The sequence below is a fragment of the Amphiprion ocellaris genome, chromosome 14 (genome assembly GCF_022539595.1).
Source record: "Amphiprion ocellaris isolate individual 3 ecotype Okinawa chromosome 14, ASM2253959v1, whole genome shotgun sequence".
NCBI lineage: Eukaryota > Metazoa > Chordata > Actinopteri > Pomacentridae > Amphiprion > Amphiprion ocellaris.
Window position 1 is genome coordinate 24,118,965 of NC_072779.1, and position 20,476 is coordinate 24,139,440.

A 20,476-nucleotide genomic window follows, 5' to 3' on the forward strand; every position below is an offset into this window, starting at 1 on the left:
AAGATTATAAGCTTGAAAACATGCAGTAGCCAGCACAGTCTCCAGACTTAAACCCCATGGAGCTGGTTTGGGATGAACTGGACAGAAGAATGAAAGCAAAGCAACCTACAAGTGTCACACATTTATGGGAACTTCTGCAACAGAGTTGGGAAGAACTTTCTGAAGAATGTTTGATTTCCATCGTGGAAAGAATGCCACAAGTGTGTTCAGCTTTAATATCTGCCAAAGGTGGCTACTTTGATGAGTCAAAAGTTTAGAATACATTTTGGCTTCTAAATTTTTTTTTTTTAAACTGAATTTGTTTTATGCTTTCATTTTAAAGTACAATGAGACATTAAAATGCATAATTTCCCATGAAAAACTGGGAAAATTGGGGTGATCTAAAACTTTTGACCAGAAGTGTGTACCTAGTGTGTATGTATACCTCACCTCTTTAGTTTATAGTTGTATTTTCGTGCTGTGACGTTGAAAATTTCCCTTTGTGGGAGTAATAAAGGATATTCTATTCTGGTCTATTCACATTCAAATATTTCCCTTGTTTAAGGTATAAAGGAAGAGATACGAAAAAATGTAAAAGCCCGTAAGAAACTGATCACTACGTTAGCCGTTGTTATACTGAGCCTACTGACTAATTTGGTCATTTTACTTTTTCTGTTTACCCCTGGGGCTGCACAGGGGCTTGGTGGTTAGCACTGCTCCCTTGCACCTAGAACTTCACTGGTTCGCATCCCTGTGTTTGCAGGATCTTTCTGCATGGAGTTTGCATGTTCTTCTCTGGCTTCCTCCCACAGTTCACAAACATGCTGAGGTTAATTGATAACTCTAAATTGTCCTTAGGTGTGAATGTGAGTGTGATTGTTTGTCTCTATATGTAGCCCTGTGATAAACTGGTGACCTGTCCAGGGTGTCACCTGCCTTTACCCTAAGTCAGCTTGGAAAGGGAAAAAAATGTGCAACCCTAATGAGGATTAAGCAGTGTATAGATAATGGATGGATGGATGTTTCCCCATGTGCCAGAACAGCATCTTGCCCAAGGACACTTCAGCAGGTGTGCTGGCTCAAAGTCAGGGCCCTGCACTGACTACAACCACAAAGTAAGCTCAAAAAGCAAGCTACTACACTAACAAAATGACAATGAAATTAAAAACAAAAATTATTCTTTATTAACAGTTTAGAAATACAACATTGTTTGCATCTCCCATGCCTGACCAGGTGTTTTCTTCAATTATTCAAATAATCCAGAGTGCTGCGAACACAAAGCAAGAACCTGCACCACAGAACGTGTCGGGATAAAAAAAAAAAAAAAAAAAAAACAGAAAGGGAAAAAAAAGACAACATTAATACACCACCTCTTCTAGCAGCTTGTGAGACTTTGAAGTCATGGAGTTTGTCTGCTGTCAAACACATTCAAGCATCAGTAGAAAAACTCATTCAGAAACCAGCTACATCAGAACAACGGGAAGCAGATATGTGGAGGCTCCTAAAATGCCAGATCAACCCTGTTTGGTGGTCCAGTTTAATAATTTGTTCTCATCGTGCAGACAGGAGCTACTTGATGGACCCCAGCATGCACCTGTTTTTTTGCACCATCTTCTATCAGGTCTGACTGTGTTTTTTAAAAACTCTAAAATGGCGATGGAGGAATAAAGTTTCGCCAAGCAAAGCAAACTCAAAAATGGAAATGTAAGGGTTTTATCACTTCAGGATCTGCACGTTAAGTGATATGCAGCATTTCTGAATCATGCATAACACTGGCCATTGTTCTCCAAATTTACCTGGATGACAGGAAATTTTGTCACTGACTTGTGAATTGCTGCTCCTAAAATCCTAGTCAATAAGTGTAACATGACTTCCCCATGACCATCCTGCCCAATCAGTCGAAATAAGGAAAAATTCATAGTTAATGTTATGACTCACCATATTAGCAATGCTTTTCATTCAAAACATGTATTTTTGAACATGATGAATGTACAAGACATTTGATTCCACTTTGTAGCATTACTGCAAACATACTTATGATTTATGCAGCCAAATAAATTGCAGGTTGGCATCGAAAACAACAATAAAAAACCATGATTCTATCCACTGAGAATCCTGTGAGCTGTAACCATTAAATAGTGCACTGACTCACCACAGTTCAGACATATGCTAACCCTGACAACAATACATCAGGAGATGAAATGACAAACCAGAGGAGGACAGTGCCTGCTTTTGTCAGCTGTCCATAGTTTTTTTTAAATGATTTCACCTCCCTCTGTGCCAGTATGGATGAGATCATGATGTCGGATATAAGCGTTTTGTTTGGACACCGTCTCCACCATGGCAGTCTGGGGCTTCATTTTCTGTTGAACTGGTTCTTCGTGGTGTCTCGGTGTCTGTTGCTTATAGAATCCATGAAAGGCAAAAGAGATAAACTGCAGGAGGAACAAAATGAGGAGGCGGGGAGGGCAAGACGAGTCGTTTCCAGTCTGTATCCAATCAGCTTCCAGCAGCTCAACAAAACGGGCAATAACGATAAAACGGAGAAAACAAATGGAGAAAAAACAGCGCGAGAGGGAACTTGAACATTTATACACTGTCAATAAATATAGTGATTTTTTTTTTCAGTTCCAGCTGTTATAATTCATCTTCTATGTGGTTTTCAGGTTGGGCCTTCTCTGTTGGTCCTGGAAATGAATGAAGAGAAGGAAACGTGAACTCCGAGTGTATGGGATTACATCATCTCCGTTCATCGGTACAGAAAAGCACAAGCTCTGCAGTGACCACGCTACCTTTCCAGTCTGTGGATACAGGGCTGAGCGACTCCAGCACATGTTTACTGATTTAATAAGGTACACACAAAAGGCTGTTGCTATGGTAAAGCTTGTTAGCTGAGACTGAGTCAGTGTGACGTTTGAAAAGGAGAGGTCTGTCATCTCACCAGCTCTGGCTGAGACTAGTACTTCTGTGGTCGTTACAATCAATCCTTTCTAAATGTAGGCCAAATTATTCATTTTATTAACCGCTGTCTTCCATTATAAATTACCAGCTAAAGCTAAATTATGTAGTAATTTGTCAAATGCAAAACAAATGCTCATTTAAATGCTATAACAATGTAAAACACCATTTTATTGTAATGAATCACATGGTAATTGGTAAACACGGCAACTTCCTCAGTTTCTAAGCTTTAAAGTACATACAGTTGCAGAAAAAAGTATGTGTTACTTGGATTTCTGCATAAATTGGCCATGAAATGTGTTCTGATCTTCATCTAAGTCACAACAATAGACAAACACAGTCTGCTTAAACTAATACTGCACAAAAAATGATATTTTCTTATGGAGCCCAACATGTAAACATTCACAGGGCAGGGTGGAAAAAGTATGTGAACCTTAGGATGTAATAACTGGTTGACCTTCCTTTGGCAGCAATAAGCTCAACCAAATGTTTCCTGTAGTTGCAGATCAGACCTGCACAATGATCAGGAGGAATTCTGGACCATTCGTCTGTATAAAACCGTTTCAGGTCAGCAATATTCTTGGGATGTCCGGTGAGAATAATTTTTCGTGCGGTATTAGTTTAAGCAGACTGTTTGTCTATTGTTGTGACTTAGATGAAGATCAGAACACATTTTATGACCAATTAATTCAGAAATCCAAATAATCCCAAAGGCTTCGCATGCCTTTTTTCCAACTGTAGGACTCACTCAGTCATACTGAAACTTCTACTGTTGCAGGATGAAATTACAGAATGACTGACCAGGTAATGCAATACGAGGAAACAGTCCAGCAGTAATAAAATATTCCATTTGTGCTGAGACTGCAGTTTATTCACCCATCAGCCACAACATTAAAACCACAGACAAGTGAAGTCAATCATCTTCACTACAATGCAATGTTCTGCTGGAAAACCTTGGGCCCTGGCATTCGTGTGGGTGTGAAGTTGACATGCACCATCCACAGGACCGACATTGTTTCAGACGACACACACTCCCCATGGAAACTGCACCCCTGGACAGCAGTAGCCTCTCCCAGCACCCTGCCACACAAAAACTGCTCATGAACAGCTTGAGGAACTCAAAGAAGGACCCCAAGATCTCAATCTCAGCATCTGTGGGAATGCACAGGATCAAACCCGATCCACAGAGGACCCATAACACATCTGCTACCCGTTTATAGACACCACAGGACACTCCCACAGGTCCTTGTGTGTGGGACCAGAAGCTCAGAACTGGGCTTGTAACATGAGGAGAACATGGACAATACTGGGCAGATGGTTTTAAAGCTGTGGCTGATCGCTGCATGTCCTAAATATTTTGCCCATCCCCTAAAGTTCTCCAGCATTATCAGCAACAGGTATGGCTGACCGACCTGGAGTTGTCACTTCTTCTGTGGGCTGTGACTGGCTTTCTGAATCTGCATGTAGAGTGCTCTCCTCGGTGGGAGGAGCGTCGCCTGGCTGGACCTCTTCTGGGCTTTCTGTGTTTTAATGAAAAAATACATTAAGTTATTTCATTACAAATCTAATTCTTATTGATGAGTAGTGAGGGAAGATGACAACCACACGTTTTTCACTGTTTGACCCACCACTCTTTGTGTCTGTGCTCTCCTCTGTCGGAGGGATGATTTTTTCTTCAGATGTGTCGTTGGTCTTATTGTTTTTATTAGTGCTTGTGCTGTTCTTGGCTTTGGGTTTAGACTTGGGCTTGGCAAATTTGGCCTTATTGAGCAAGTAGTTAACCTCTCGATCCAACAGAGCCAGCTTGGACTCTATGTCTTTGGACAGCAGGACTGGCCGTTCCTGTGGAGAGCGTTTCTCTTGGTCTGCTACCGTCTCATTCTTCCACATCTGAAGCACACAGAGACAGTTTCACACATTAAGCTCAGTCTAATTGAATCAAGAAGAATTATTCAACCAGTCTGAACACAGCTCTAAAATGTCTTTTGTAGCTCTGGAAGATATAATCTGAGAAAGTATCCCTGATTATGTGCCATCGGGGTTTTCTAAACTTTAGCTTGTCGATGACAAAATGACAGATAAGAGAAAGCTGGGATGCATGAGGTTTGAGAGATCAGAGACATTTACTTGCAGAGACGGAGTTAAAAGCATCTGGTGCAGAATTAAATTATGGAAAATGTAGAATTCAGTGAATGTTGAATTTTACCAGTTCTATATACTATTAGGTAGTCATAATAAAATCTTGGGGTGTCCCTTTAAGGAAAAAAAGAACAAGGTAACAGTTTCCACAGCAGTACTAAGAACCAAGAAACTATTAATGATTTCACTACCTACCGTTGTTTCATTGATGACTTTTTCTAACATATTTAGCTCAACTTCAGTAAAGATCTGGTCATCCTCTGGGATCAGTCTGGCACTCCTTTGAGAAAAAAAAAAGGTCGGTCAACGTAAAATTATTGGTGTACCACAAACTCCTCACATTTCCAGTTTCCTCATGCCTTATGTCTTGAGCAGTCACCTCAAGAAGAAGCTGGAGGTGTTGAGCAAGCTGTCCAGGGCAGCAAGACGGTCTGGCCACTTGCGTCGCTCCTCTACCCTGAAAAACATGTCCTTGCACAGACTCTTCAGCTGAGACAGCTTCTCTCTTAGCTGCTTGGTGGTGGCAGCATAGCCGTCCTCGTCCATCCACTCAGACGCCTCCCTCAGCTTGGCTGAGATCTGCTCCTTCTCCTCCTCCGTCACCACCTGCTGGTAATCCTCCTGGTAGAGTTTGTCCTGGAGAAGCAACACATGTACAGTGTTTTTAGAAGAGGCTCAGGTTATATGGCGTCTTATCACTTTTTTCTCATTAGCTATTATTACTGTTACTCCACCAAGGAACGCATCGGAGTTATGTGATGATCTGTGTGTTTGTCTGTTTGTCTGTCTGTACCAAAGACCAACTGATTAGATTTTGGCAGTGATGCGGTTTATAGTCTGGACCCACGATTTCTGTAAAGATTTCAGCCGTCGGAAATCATATAAAGACTGAGCAGCAGCCTTGGAGGAGCACTGCGCTCTCTGAGTGCTTTTCTAGTTCATCATTATTAGGAATAATAACAACAATAATAATAATAATATTACATTCAGGTCCATAAATATTTGGACATTGGTGCAATTTTAAGCACTTCAACTCTGTACATCACCACAATGGATTTGAAATCAACAATCAAAACATACCTTAAGTGCAGACTTTCAGCTTTAATTTGAGGTGAACTGTGGAGGGACTATAACACATTTTATATATGCCCTCCTCTGCCACAGGTATTTGCTTACTTGTGTCTCAAAAATGAAAGCTTCCAGACTGTTCAGTGTTTTTTCCCGTTCCTGTTTGGCCAGATCCCTGTCTGTCAAATCCTGCAGCCTGAAAAGGTAAAAAGACTCACTTTAGCTGACAAAATTGAGAACCAAACAATGAAAGAGCTAGAAATAAATAAATGGTGCTTTACTTCTTTTTAGACAAAGTGAGGTCTTCAGCAGTGGGATCGAGGATGTCATTGATTACAAGTTCCACTGTTATGTCTTCAGAGATCTTGCTCTTTTTCTGAGGTTTCGCCTTCTTCTCTGCATCCTTCTCCACCTCTGCGTTTCCAGATTTCTCTTCGTCTTTCTCCTCCTTCACAAGCAGACATGTGGCTACTTTCAGTACCAAGTTTCAAGTGCCTACATATTCATCAAGGACTGTACAAATTTTGGAACCACTGTACAGGTACATTTACTACATTTGCTTTTGAATTCAGTGCTCAGGGATTACCTGTGGCAGAGCTTACCTTGGCTTCGTTCTTGCTGCCTGCCTCCTCTGTTTTCTCCTGGCTTTTCTCTTCACCTGCACTTTTCTCCAAATCTTCCTGCTTCTCCTTGGTAGCCTCATCCTTCTGTGCCTCATTATTGCCATCCTCATTCTTGTTATCCTTTCCAGACTCTGGAAGTATTTCCTCTTCGTCCTAGACACAGCAAATAAAGAGACAGTGAGCTACAATCTCATTCCAGGGAGGTTTACCCAACACTTTAGTTTCATCAGTTAGCTGTAAAATTGTTACAAACCACATATGTCATGGAGCTCAAGTTATTTATCAGAAGTGTCAAATGTAGAATTCATACAAAGATCAGTCTTAATACCTGATTTGGGACAATGTGTGGTTCTACTGAATGAGGTGCATTTACCTGGACAGGTTCAGTTACATTTGGGGCAGGTTCTGAGGATCCTCCTCCAAACAAGGTGGAAATTGTGTTACCAAGTTCTGAAAGACAGCAAATTGTTGTCTCAGTTAATTCATGATGATTCATACATGGTATAATACAAATTTTACTTGATAAGTCAACAGTTAAACATGCAAACTTTCAAATCTTTACCTCTATGGATTGTTCTAAAAGCTGTAACAAAACAGCAAACAACCTTCTTATGGAATATCTGTTGATCATTTTTCTTATTGCATCTTGTATAACACAGGCAATAAAATAGGAGTAGTGTAAAGTGTTGAATAAACTACAATTACTGCCTAATGTCTCCACCAATCAGCCAAGTTGCAGTTTCCATCCTGGTCTGTCCAGACTGATAATCTACTGTATGTAGTGAAGATTTGAAAATGTTAAAGTTCAATGAAAGCACCAAACATAGCCAAATTCTTTGTATGTTCACATGCTGAGCCAATAAAGCTGATTCTGACAGAATGCAAAGTTGCATCCATGACAGCAGACAAATCTTCAATGCTGCAATGTTGCTGCAAAGAATCTACGAATTCTAAAATGTAGATGCTTTAGCTCGACAGTACAGAAGATCTCTACAGCCACCACAGTTTAAAAGTGGCACCAAGTAGCTTCATCAGTCGAAAATCAAACCACATTACAATTATGGACACACTTTCCCTTCTGATCTTCAGTTATGGCACTGAATAATGGCCAGAAAAATGTTTTTGCAGAACATTATTTTGTCACAATGACGTCAACCTGGGATCTCTTGAACATTTGAGTTAATTACTTAAATATTTTTATCCTGTTGAACACTTGTATGAAATGTTGTCATAACTAGTGCAAATATTCTTAAAATATGGCTTATTTTGTGAGGATCCAGTGACCAATAAATTCTAATCAGTTCTTCAGTTCAGTTCTTTAAGACCAAGTAAACAGTACAGGCAGATGTAATATTGTCAGTGCGGATGGATGAAAAAAAACAAAAACAAAAGAAACCACCCAAAATCAATAAGTTCCTGACAAAAACAGTCAGAATCGGCCAGTCTGATGTGTGTCAAGTTGTGCATGGTTATTGTGTCGCAGATTTCAGATCAACCTACACATGGCTAACGACTGTATCTAATGACACTGTACAACTTTTCATAAAGCTGCTGTAGACAACAGACACAGTAAGATTTGCACAAATTCATTTACAGATCATTTCAAATTGATAAACTTAGGTTACTATTATAACCACGTATCTTTTTATGTCGACTTACACACATTAGTGTTTCAATTAGTTAGCAATATTCAACACTTGCTGAACATTTTGTCCAAGTATTTTGACTGCTCATGTCGATACAGTGACTTTGTGTTTAAAATGGGTTGAGCCTGATTTTGTGGTTGTGTTTGCAAAACTTACTAGTTAAAGTTGATTCCTCTTCTTTCTCCTCCACAATGGTTTCAAAGACAGACTCCACCTGCGAATGAAAATTACAACAAATTAAAATTTAAATTGACTGCTAAAATACTGCTACTGCTAAAAATAAAACAGTTTTAGTTCTGAGATTATTCAAGTCAATCATAACAAAAAAATGTTGTTACTCCACCAACGAACATAGTGGAGTTATGTGACAATCAGTGTATGTTTGTCTGTCTGTTTGTCTGTCTGTTAGCAAAATTACTCAAAAACAGACAAACGGATTTGGATAAAATTCTCAGGGAAGGTCAGAAATGACACAAGGACCACGTGATTAGATTTTGCCAGTGATGCAGCTTATAGTCTGGATCTACGGATTTGTTAAAGATTTCTGTATCACTGCAAGATAGCGGCACAGCGTCACTGTAACTTAGACTGACTTTATTAATCCCCAGAGGGAAATTCAGTACACTTGTTCAGACAACAAGTGAACACTACGCTAGATGCCTGCTGACGATCACATGATTGCGATCCTACTACAAAACGACTGCTGTGGACTTAGCAGGACTTTAGCATCGGAAATCCTACAACGACTAAGCAGCCTTGTCAGAGTACTGCGTTCTCCGAATGCTTATTCTTGTTTTGATATGTAACACATAGATGTTGCACAGGTTATTTTGCCATTAGGCACACATAAATCCTCTGATTTATTTTTATTGTTTTCATTGTTATCAAACCCTTTTGAACTAAGCACATTCTGTTGATTTTGGCTTTGAGTTCAATAACCCTAACTGACCATTGTGGCACCTGAGAAGAAAATCAAAGTCTAACCCAATATGTCTGACACGTGACAAAACTGACTGTGTTCTTGCAGCAAAAAGGTATTCTTCGGATTATCCAGATTTAGGGTTTTTCATTTAACAGCTGTGGTAATTGGGCCTGGTTTACACAGATGATAAGTGCTAGCTACAGACTGCAGTGTTTATCAGAGACACATGGCAGACGTTTTTTTAGTAAGATCTTTCTTTTTGAATGCCGGATACTGATCTCTACTATGTGACAGCTCACTGATTAAACTAAAACACACTGTAGTGTAACTGACCCGATCCAGCAGAAGCACACCACTTTCATCCATGTTGAAATGGGCTTTGATTCCTTTTGACTCGGCATCTGAGTGCTTCTGAAAGCTGCTGCCCACTCCAGACAGTTTGACTGTGGTCAGGTTCAGAGAGCCAAATACACTGCAGTGCACAATCAAGAAGGGCAGAGACACAGCTTACAATTAAATACAATTAAATCATGGCTCAAAGTACATTGAATGAACCTCATAATAACATCTATGATGCAAAGACCAAAATTATGCATGGTGTAGTCCAAAATCCCAACGGAGACAAGTTAAAAGCTCGTTAGCAATTATAGAAATGATTTGATTGCGGTGGTGACAAAATGTTTAGCCAATGATGATTACTGAGAAAGGTTATGAATGATTTTGAACATGGAATTTCTAGTAAAACAGAAAAAACAAACACAGAAATAGAATTTATCATTAACGTCATTTTCAGCCACAAAAGGAACCTAGGTGTCAAATAAAAATGCACTTTTCTTTGGTTTTAACTAGTTGAAATAACTCAATTCTGTGCAAACACCCTTTCATTAGCTCCCATAAACAGAAGGTGCTAAGGCCAACCTGAGGTCCTCCTGACTCAGGAAGCTGAGGTCGCCGTAGTTGATGTCGAAAGCGAAGTCGTCACTATAGCGATTGAATGTAATGACCTTGCGCTGAGGATATGGTGCCATCCTCTGGAACAGGATTCGTTTGTTGTGTTTCAGGCTTTTGATCCCCTCCTCCTCCACCTCCCGGTTGAACTCCACCTAACAGAATCAAATATCATGGCTAGTGTTCACGTGGACTGGAACAGATTTACGTTGCACTCAGAAACTGTTCACAAAAATGTAAGTGAAAAATGATTTCAATCTATTACTGAATTCTAATCTAGTCTTTAAGACACATCATCACTTCTGTCGCTGAAAGCCATTAAAAGACATATGACCACCGGTTTCCCCATCAAAGGTTAAATATAGTCCATATACCAATAATTTTTGCAAAGTTATTGTTAACTAAAGCCATCTCCTCTCCAGCAGTACGAGGTAGAGACCTGTGCTGACCTGAATTGGGAAGACAGCTGCATCTCGGACCAGGAAAGGTTTGACTTTGAAGGCCTTGCTGAGGGCAGCAGCCTGGTACACGGCGCCCATGGCTGCTGCCTCATCTGCATTGATGTTCTTGCCCAGCTCCTCTCTGCACAGGAAAGACGCTTCATTACCACTGCACTGTTTCATGCCATTAAGTTGACAACAAAAGAACGTGGAACTAAAGTTTAGGTCAAGGATAAATGTGATTACAGTTTACACTTGTGAAAGTGAAAGTAGTCAAACTAAGAGACACGTCCTTGTGGTAGACACTTACTTCCCCACAGCTTTGAGCAGCACTTCCTGGACCTTGGGGACACGTGTGGAACCACCAACTAAAATCACCTGCTCAATTTCATCCTGTTGACAGAAACAGAAAAACTTAGACTCATAGCAGTAACCAAAATATGCACCGATTTAAATTCACTATTTATTGCTTAAAAATGAAAATGGTGTTGGCCAAAATAACCTCATCAAATGTTAGACTAGGTGTATTCAGTTGATTGACGCATTTGTGCTAAAAGATACAGTATGACACTGATCAACAGAAGTGATAAAACAAAGCCTACTTCTGTCACAAAGTCCCAGTTTGCTAGAGGGTCATTTGTTTCCCATTTTGCTACATACTAACGCTGTCTATATAAGTGTGAGCAAAAGTTTACATACACTTGTAAATAGTATATACACCGATCAGGCATAACATTCTGACCACTGACAGCTGAAGTGAATAACGCTGATTATCTCTTCATCGTGGCACCTGTTAGTGAGTTGGATATTTTAGACAGCAAGTGAACATTTCGTCCTCAAACTTTATGTGTTAGAAGCAGGAAAAATGGCCAAGAGTAAGGATTTGAGTGAGTTTGACAAGGGCCAAATTGTGATTGCTAGACGACAGGGTCAAAGCATCTCCAAAACTGCAGCTCTTGTGGGGTGTTCCTGGTCTGTAGTTGTCAGTATCTATCAAAAGTGGTCGAAGGAAAGAACAGTGGTGAACCGGCGACAGGGTCATGGGCGGCCAAGGCTCACTGATGCATGGGGAGGGAAGGTTGGCCAGTCTGATCCGATCCAACAGACCAGCTATTGTTGCTCAGATTGCTGAAGACATTAATGCTGGTTCTGATAGAAAGGTGTCAGAATACACAGTGCATCACAGTTTGTCAGTCATATGGGGCTGCATAGCCAAAGACCAGTCAGGGAGCCCATGCTGACCCCTGTGCAGTGCCAAAAGCACTAACAATGGGCACATGAGCTTCAGAACTGGACCATGGAGCAATGGAAGAAGGTGGCCTGGCGTGCGTGTGTGTCGCCTACCTGGGAAACACATGACACCAGTATGCACTATGGAAAGAAGGCAAGCTGGTGGAGGCAGTGTGATGCTTTGGGCAATGTCGTGCTGGGAAACCTTGGGTCCTGCAATCTATGTGGACTTTGACATGTAGCACTGACCTAAGCATTGTTGCAGACCATGTACACTCTTTCATGGAAACAATATTCCCTGATGGCTCTTTCAGCAGGATAATGCACCATGCTACCAAGCAACAATAGTTCAGGAATGGTTTGAGGTGTTTACTTGGCCTCCAAATTCCCCAGATCTCAATCCAATGGAGCATTTGTGGGATGTGCAGGACAAACTAGTCCGATCCATGGAGGCCTCACCTCGTAACTTACAGGACTTAAATGATCTGCTGCTAACATCTTGGTGCCAGACACCACAGCACTCGTTCAGGGGTCTAGTGGAGTCCATGTCTCGACTAATCAGGGCTGTTTTGGAAGCAAAAGGGGGACCAACAAAATATTAGGCAGGTGGTCATAATGTTATGCCTGATCGATATAAGTACTGACTTTAGTAAATAATTCAATACGTGGAGGACTACAGGACTGATACCATGCCAGGTATACAGGAGTCCATAGTCTGTTGTTGACAGGACATCCTCTTCTGCCGAGCTTTTCTGTATTCAGTGTCATCAGCAACCAAACACCAAATCTTCCCACAGGAATCATGACAGTCTCCCCACATGCATAAGACAACCAAGCTGCACTTGATAAGACATGTATAGAGGTGGAGTGAGAATACTGACCAGCTTCATTTCAGCTGCAGTCAGGGCATCCTGCACTGGGCGAGGCACTCTTTCAAAAAGATCAGCACACAATTGTTCAAACTCAGCCCTGGTCACCTTAGCTTTGAAGTCGATGTCATCCATCAAACCTTCCACCTGTAAAAAAAAAAAAACAAAACAAAAATGTAAGATGAAAATCTATATTCTTTTCCAGAACAGGGCAGAGGTGTATTTAAACAGATTTTCCAGATGTTGCAAATGGTTTTTCACAGTGCAATTAGTTCTGAGTCACAACATTACAGTGAGATACAAAACTAAAAAGATAAACTGAAGGTTGAAGTGTTTCTGGACTCACTTGAGCCATGAAGTCCACATTGGCACTGAGTACAGTCTTGAGCCTCTGAGCCTCTTTGAGGAGCTTGGCCATAGCCCGGTGGTTCTCCCTCACATCTTTCTTGCTCTTCTTCTGTTCATTGAACAGTTTGGCCAGGTGGTCCCGGAGTCGCAGGTCCATCTCAAAGCCTCCCAGCCCACGATCAAACCTAGAGCAGAAACAGAACAAAAAAAGCACTCAGTGAGCGCAGTACTCCGCCAAGGCTGCTCAGTCATTGTATCATTTTGAGTGAGCAGTCAAATCTTGAAAAAATTCATGGCAGAAATCACGGCATCACAGAATGTGACCATTTAATATAAACATACCCACAAACAAAACAACGTTGCGTTGACCACAGGTGTGTGCTATGCATGTGTGTTATGTATGGATCGCATGACCTAAATATGGAGCGAGTAGCAGGAATTGATGGGACTCGGAAACACCCCCACAATTTAATCAACTGTTCCTTGTATGAGTTCCCACGGATGAGTCCCAATAAGTCTGCAGCGGTCAATTTGTAGTAGGATCACAATCATGTGATCATCTGCAGTCAACTGACGTAGTGTTCACTTGTTGTCATAGTTACAGTGACGCTGTGCTGCTATCTTACTGTGATACAGAAATCTTTAACAACTCCGTGGATCCAGACTATATCGAGACAAACAAGCACATTCACACCTAAGGACAATTTAGAGTTACCAATTAACCTCAGCATGTTTTTGAACTGTGGGAGGAACCTGGAGAATCTGGAGAAAACCCACGCATGCACAGGGAGAATATGCAAACTCCATGCAGAAAGATCCCAGGTCGGGGATTTTCTAGCTGCAAAGCGAAAGTGCTAACCACCAAGCAGCCCTGCTTTTGAACAAAAAAAATAAATTTAACTTATTAATAAGATCTAGTATAGCACAAATGTATGGTTTATAGTGATCAGCTTGTTTCAAGGAATTCAGTATAACACACCTTTAACTTCACCCGTATGTGGACTTTAAGTAGTCAAGGCACAGACATGAAACTTGGTAAAGAGAATCAGGAGACTAGTCCAAGTCATAAAGTTCTTTTTTCTGCATTAGACTCCGGTGGCAGAAGGAAGAAGAAAGAGAAAGAGGTAGAAGAGAAAGAAAAGGAAAAACTACAGGTGTCTATGCAGCTTGGCCATTTGGCCCCCAAAGAAATCTTACAGTCTGTCACAAAGACTATTGAGGTGGAGTCTAATGAGTACCTGAGATGGCCTCACAGGACCTGCACCGTGACAGGGGCTGTAGTTTTTGTTCGTAATGTTATGAAGCGCCAATGCTAAAAAGTGTACTCAATACAACTGATACTACAATCTGTGCCCATTGTTCCAAAATGACCTGTTAAATTCTATTGTACATTTGAAACGATAAGTATCCTGACAATGAAAGATGTGAAATTCTGCCTGCTGCTGAGGATCTATTAATGAATGACATGAGGCTATAAACACTGTATGAATAAACAATTAATAATTAACTATCATAACTCGGTTCATTATGAAACATTATTAAGTATTACAAGACTATTCATCACAATGACCACTGTTTTAATATATCTAAAAGCTTTTTAATTGCTCTCATTTTGTAAGTAAAATTTATCTTTTTGGTTTCATTGTACATGTCTTATTTTAAAATAATAATATTCACAAATCGAGCTGCACGGTGACTCGGTGGTTAGCACTGTCACCTTGCAGCTAGAATATCCCCGGCCTGGGATCTTTCTGCATGGGGTTTCCATGTTCTCCCTGTGCATGCGTGGGTTCTCCCACAGTTCAAAAACGTGCTAAGGTTAACTGGTAACTCTAAATTGTCACTAGGTGTGAATGTGAGTGTGCTTGCTTGTCTCTATATGTAGCCCTGTGATAAACTGGTGACCTGTCCAGGGTGTCCTCTGCCTTCACCATAAGTCAGCTGGGATAGACTCCAGCCCACCGTGACCCTAATGACGATTAAGCGGTGTATAGATAATGGATGGATATTCAAAAGTCTGTTTTTATTTCATAACGTAATCTATCACGTCAGACAGAATTACCTCTGATAAAAGCATCATTCTAAATCACACTTTTACTGAATGGATCAAAGGACTCACCCGACACCTCGGATCTGTAACTGGGGTTGGGTGCCAGCCTCCTTCGACTTGACCGTCTGATAGGTGACAATAGTGGCAGTAGTGCTGCCTGAGCCCATATCGTAAAACATCACATTCTGAAAGAGAACAAGATCAGGTTTTCAGCACTTTACAGTCATCTTAGCTTTCTTTTTAATTTAGTTACATTCCCACCGATACATTAATGTGAATATAACCCAAAAGAAAAGTTGCAATAAAAGGTCTCAACAAATGATGATGAGATACACTTAGCAATAAAGCTGGTGATACTCCATATTTTTGTTGCATCAACAAGTCCCTTGAGAGTGGCAAAACCTCATCGCAACACTTTCTGACCTCTCTACTTTGTCTCTGGGTCTCATTTCCACAATCACTGATTCTGACTAAAGATAGAAATCTTTAAAATCACCCCACAAAAACATAGTTTGCAACTTCCTCAAACAGCTGCACATTTACATTTTTAGCACTGGTACTCAAGCATTAGGAGACTTTCTTGTTTGTTAGGGACTGTTCTTAGTGGTGCATTAAACCACATTTGGTGCTCTACAGAATATTCAGACAGATGAATGGTGTGTGTGGGATTGAGTAAAAAAAAAAAACAACCTGCTGTGTGGGAGTTCATGGTGATAAGGAACATGTCAACCAGTACATCACTGGTGCATTTTGAATAAATTAAGCTTCATAGCACCAAAAGAATAAGCTATAGCAGGCTGTTATTACACACACAGTCACTGGTTGTTTGTTAAAAGTTTGTTGGCACTTAGTTAAATACAGAATACCACTCATCTGATTCTTCAACACGTGTATTTGTGAGCAAAGTTAAACATTCACCTTAGCTGTGCTGTCGATATCTTTCCTCCTGAAGACCCCATAGTTCAAGGCCACGGCTGTGTTGTCGTTGATGAGCTGAAGGACCTTTAGACCTGCCATCTGTGCAGCCTGCAGGACTGCCCTGCGCTCCGCCTGGTTGAAGAAGGCTGGGACGGTGATCACTGCATCTTTGATTGGTTGTTCTGTGAATTGAAGAGACTGTTAGGGGCGGAAATAACGTGCTGGATATCTTCAAGCATGTCATGCAATAATGTATCTTCCTCAAGCAAACTGACCCGCAAAGTCCTGAGCCAGACCGCGTGAATAATTGAGCACCATGCCCAGCAGCTCCCCAGGTGTGTGCTGCATTTCCCTGGCAGAAGAAAAAGCTGTTAGACCCAAAACAGTGCTGCGTTTCTTCCTGCAATTTATTGATAACTACTTTACAGGTGATACTGTGGAATTGATGCTTCCATGACAACTGATATAGTATCTCTAAGGAAGCAGTACAGTATCATCAGTCATATTATGAATAAAAATCTTTGATCATCAGCGATGAGACTGTTTCAGAGGTGAAATACAACAAATGTAGGAGCGGTGAATAAATGGCTGTTTTGTTATAAGGTTAAGGGGCATACTGATTGTTGTTTGTGTTTGGTTATGATATTATTTTGTGATCATGTTGAATAGAGTGATAGCGGGTCACATGGACATGGACAGTTTCAATACAACAATGAAATAAGAAAGAGGAGGCAAATGAAGAGACTCACTCTGAGTTTTTAAAGTAAGCTGTGCCTCTCACTGGGTCCTCCTCTAAGTGGTGCTCAGGGAAACGTTTCTGGTAGAGCTCCACCTGCAGGTTGTCGTGCTTTTTACCCAGAAGACTTTGGAGGTGCCTATAGACAGTTTTGGGGTTCTTCACAGACTGAAATGTTGCACAGAAGATGTGATCATTAACAGCACAAGGACAAAATGTACATTATTTCAGTCTATTTGAATTTGGAACGTGAAAGAGATTCACATGACGAGGCAAATATTCTGTTCAATGAACGGAAGATATTTGAAAAGAAGTCATACCACTCCCAGTGCACTGTCTCCAAAAAGCCTCTCATTCTCCTTAAGACATACAACTGTGGGTGTTTTTCTCCTTGACTCTCTAAAGAAAGAGACAACAAACATAATATCAGTTTCTCTTACTGATGTCCAGTAACTTAGCATGCTTTTAAAGGAAATAGAAATCTTTGTGAGGGCATCCTTCTCAGTTAAAGGTAAAGACAATGATTGTAATCAATAGTATTGTACACAGTATGTACAAGTCTACTTTATCCTTTATCCAAAGCGACGTACACTACCAGTCAAAAGTTTGGACACAAATTCTCATTGAGTGCATTTTAATTATTTGCAGATACAGTAGATTAATACTGAATATTAACACTTTCTTGTTTACAACATAATTCCATATGTATTCTTTTATAGTTTTGATTTCTTCAGTATTAATCTACAATGTACAGAACAATTAAATAAAAACCATTAAATGAGAAGGTGTGTCCAAACCGTTGACTAGTAGTGTACGTCTGAGAGTAGATACAACAGTATGTGCACAGGATGGATAGAAAGGAAGGAGAGGGAGGACTGAGGGGAAAGGCAGCTGTAGGAGCGAGACGGACAGTAAATCTGGTGCATGCAAACTATCTAAACATGCAAACTATCTAAACATGCAAACTATCTAAACATGCATATCAAAAATCTTTCGCCACAATCACAGACTCCACCTTTAACATCCACAGGCATGTATACTCATTCTTTCGCAACGAGGACAAAAGCTCATACTCACTTGTTGAGAACAATCTCCATTGGCACACCAGGTTTCACTATAGCCATTTTCATCCACTCACTTCCCAGGTCAACTGACATGACAGCTACACTTACTGCGGACACAAAACAAAGTGTTACATAAATTTGGGAAGGCAGACAGGCAACACCATCTGTGGTAGAGCGCAGCTATAATATTAATCAGTGATGCAGTTTTCAGTTAAACAGACAATCCATCATTTAAAAAAATGTTTGTGCATGTTGAGGGATCATTTTACCTGTGTGAGAAGGCAACAATACCAGAACAAGGCAAGAGAGGGCAACCAGCACCAGTTTCCTATCCCCCATGACGAGCTGCAAAGATGAACAAATTAAACATTTATGTTAAAACAAGACAGGGATTTAACAGACTCTTCTTTACCCTGACCTCTATCCAGTATGTCAAAACTTCGGTTTGAAAATGGGATCCTGCTCATCTTTGTCCATCCACCTGGACTGTACTGATGTGTGTGGTCCTTATTTTGTTCCTTTCAGAAGAACTAAAGGTGCTGATAAGACAAGGCTGCTCCAGCTGCTTTAACACCCCAGTTTCTCCTCAGGCTGTAACAGTGATAGGTGCATCATACTCAAATGTCCAGTTGCTTATGTTCTGACGTTAATCTGACTTTGGGGCAAAGTCACGGCCTTTGCTCAAATAGATATGGGGCATTAATTCACCTGATTCCACCCACATAGGTACAGATGGCTTCCAAACACGTGGCAATAATACTGTTGTCAAGCTCATATGCTGGTTGGCTAAAACTCTCTATTATCAACAAAGAGCCAGTTTGCCCTCTGAAGACTGTGTGGGTTAAAATTAACATATGCTTCAGTCAAAACCCAAAATCTACATTGAGTGTATCACAAAGCAGAACATTGGTAGGAGGTAAATTGCATAGAAACTTCTAGCCCCAGCTGATCCGGGGACACATGAGTGTAAAATGAGTGCATAAAGCAAACCTTCATTACTTTTAATTGATGTTTTAAAGCATTAGTCTTCTGGACATCACTAGAAAGTAGTGGTTGTGTGTTATAACGGCTCAGTTCCATACAGTAATTACAGCATAGGACCAGGAACAGGTAACCGTTGAAATTAAACACACCTGGACAATGAGGAACATCTGTGGTCCATTCTAAATGAAAAGCTAGCCATATAATGCTGGAACAAGCAGCCCTGACGTAAGTTAACAGCTACTGTTAGCCGGCTCACTGTGTGACTATCACCGATACGAACGCATGATTGACATCGCTGTTGCAGGGTTTACCTTTCTTTAGGCGGCACTAATGAAAGTCTCAAGAGGCTACCAACAGGTCGTGCTGTTCCGGGCGGGTTCTGAGGTTAGTTTTCCCGGTGCTGCCTTGATTCGGAGCTTCTTTGTTGTCACACTTGCTAGTTTTAGTTCCCTTATCACCGGCTTGCTCTCAGCAGTTGGGCCCGGAACGCGGCGTCACCTCATTGGATCCACTGACGCCGCTTCTGAAAGAAATCCTGTTGTCAAATTGCAGGCAAACACACAAACTGTTTCCGGGTAGCCTTCAGCAGAAAACACATCGTAGAAGACCATACAGGCAACCTACCCACTGGATCACTTGTTAATCACAGGACACACACAAAAATCTACATAAAGAACAAATGTGATTAGTGATCTTAGTAACTCTATCATACATTTATTGATCAAAAACAGTTGTGATTGCCTTGCTCACTGGGGATTGTTGTGTTATCGTTTTGCCATCCAAGAGATACTGAAACACTAATCAGGGAAGTATGGAGACAACAGTGGATTACCTGCCTACTGTCTATCATGAAGACCTCCATGTGAGTTAGCATGAGAAATCAATACTGAACAGTGTTTGGTTGTGCTAAGGGGAAGCTATGTGCTCTTATTGTGAAAGGTACACATCGTCTCCGGTAATTAACCTCAGCTTTGTCCGAGCAACAACCAGCGGTGACCCCGCCCACCACCACCCCCACATCAGAGCCCGCCCACCTACCACGCATTGCACGGTGATTGGTCCACGTGGGGTGAGTGACACTCGAAAACGACTTCTGGCTCCATCCAATTGGTCCACGTCCAGATAGTGGGCGTAAATCAAATGACGACATTTCCAGGTAAAGTCTGACAAAACCACATGTCCGCTTTAAATGAAATTGTACAGTCAAATTGCCCTCCTTCACGCTGAGTGACCTTTGATAATTGCCACACCTAGTATGCTGTTACACTGATAATAATTTTAATGTGAAAGTTTGTCTTTCAAGTATAAAACTTGCCACTTGCCCTTTGCACAGGTAGATGAAATCAAAACATCTTTCTCCTTTGCATACAGGAAAAGTTAACTGCAGCAACTGTCAACTGTGTTGCGAAACATCTGTTGTAAGATGTAAAATTAGTGTTGTAAAAATTCCATTATTTTATTTGCTGTGTTAAATGTTTTTCCATAAAATCTAAAAGAGGTAGGACTATCTAATAATAATAATAATTATTATTATTATTGTTTTGCAAATCTCAC

The 20,476-nt window shown here is 40.9% G+C and overlaps 1 protein-coding gene across 1 annotated transcript; it reads right to left on the reverse strand.

Moving 5' to 3' along the window:
• Window positions 1-1,140: 1,140 nt before the first annotated feature.
• hyou1 (hypoxia up-regulated 1) lies at window positions 1,141-19,427 on the reverse strand. The gene is made up of 24 exons (XM_023276512.3): window positions 19,234-19,427; window positions 18,208-18,283; window positions 17,952-18,045; window positions 17,195-17,273; window positions 16,888-17,042; window positions 16,414-16,490; window positions 16,139-16,320; window positions 15,290-15,405; window positions 13,169-13,355; window positions 12,835-12,969; window positions 11,034-11,116; window positions 10,733-10,865; window positions 10,254-10,438; window positions 9,669-9,807; window positions 8,570-8,627; window positions 7,141-7,217; window positions 6,747-6,920; window positions 6,426-6,592; window positions 6,253-6,340; window positions 5,456-5,712; window positions 5,272-5,356; window positions 4,566-4,827; window positions 4,350-4,457; window positions 1,141-2,666 (listed from the first exon to the last, which is right to left on the reverse strand). The coding sequence occupies exons 2-24, from the start codon at window positions 18,275-18,277 to the stop codon at window positions 2,617-2,619; spliced, it is 2,961 nt and encodes a 986-aa protein (XP_023132280.2). The 5' UTR covers window positions 18,278-18,283; window positions 19,234-19,427; the 3' UTR covers window positions 1,141-2,616.
• Window positions 19,428-20,476: the final 1,049 nt, after the last annotated feature.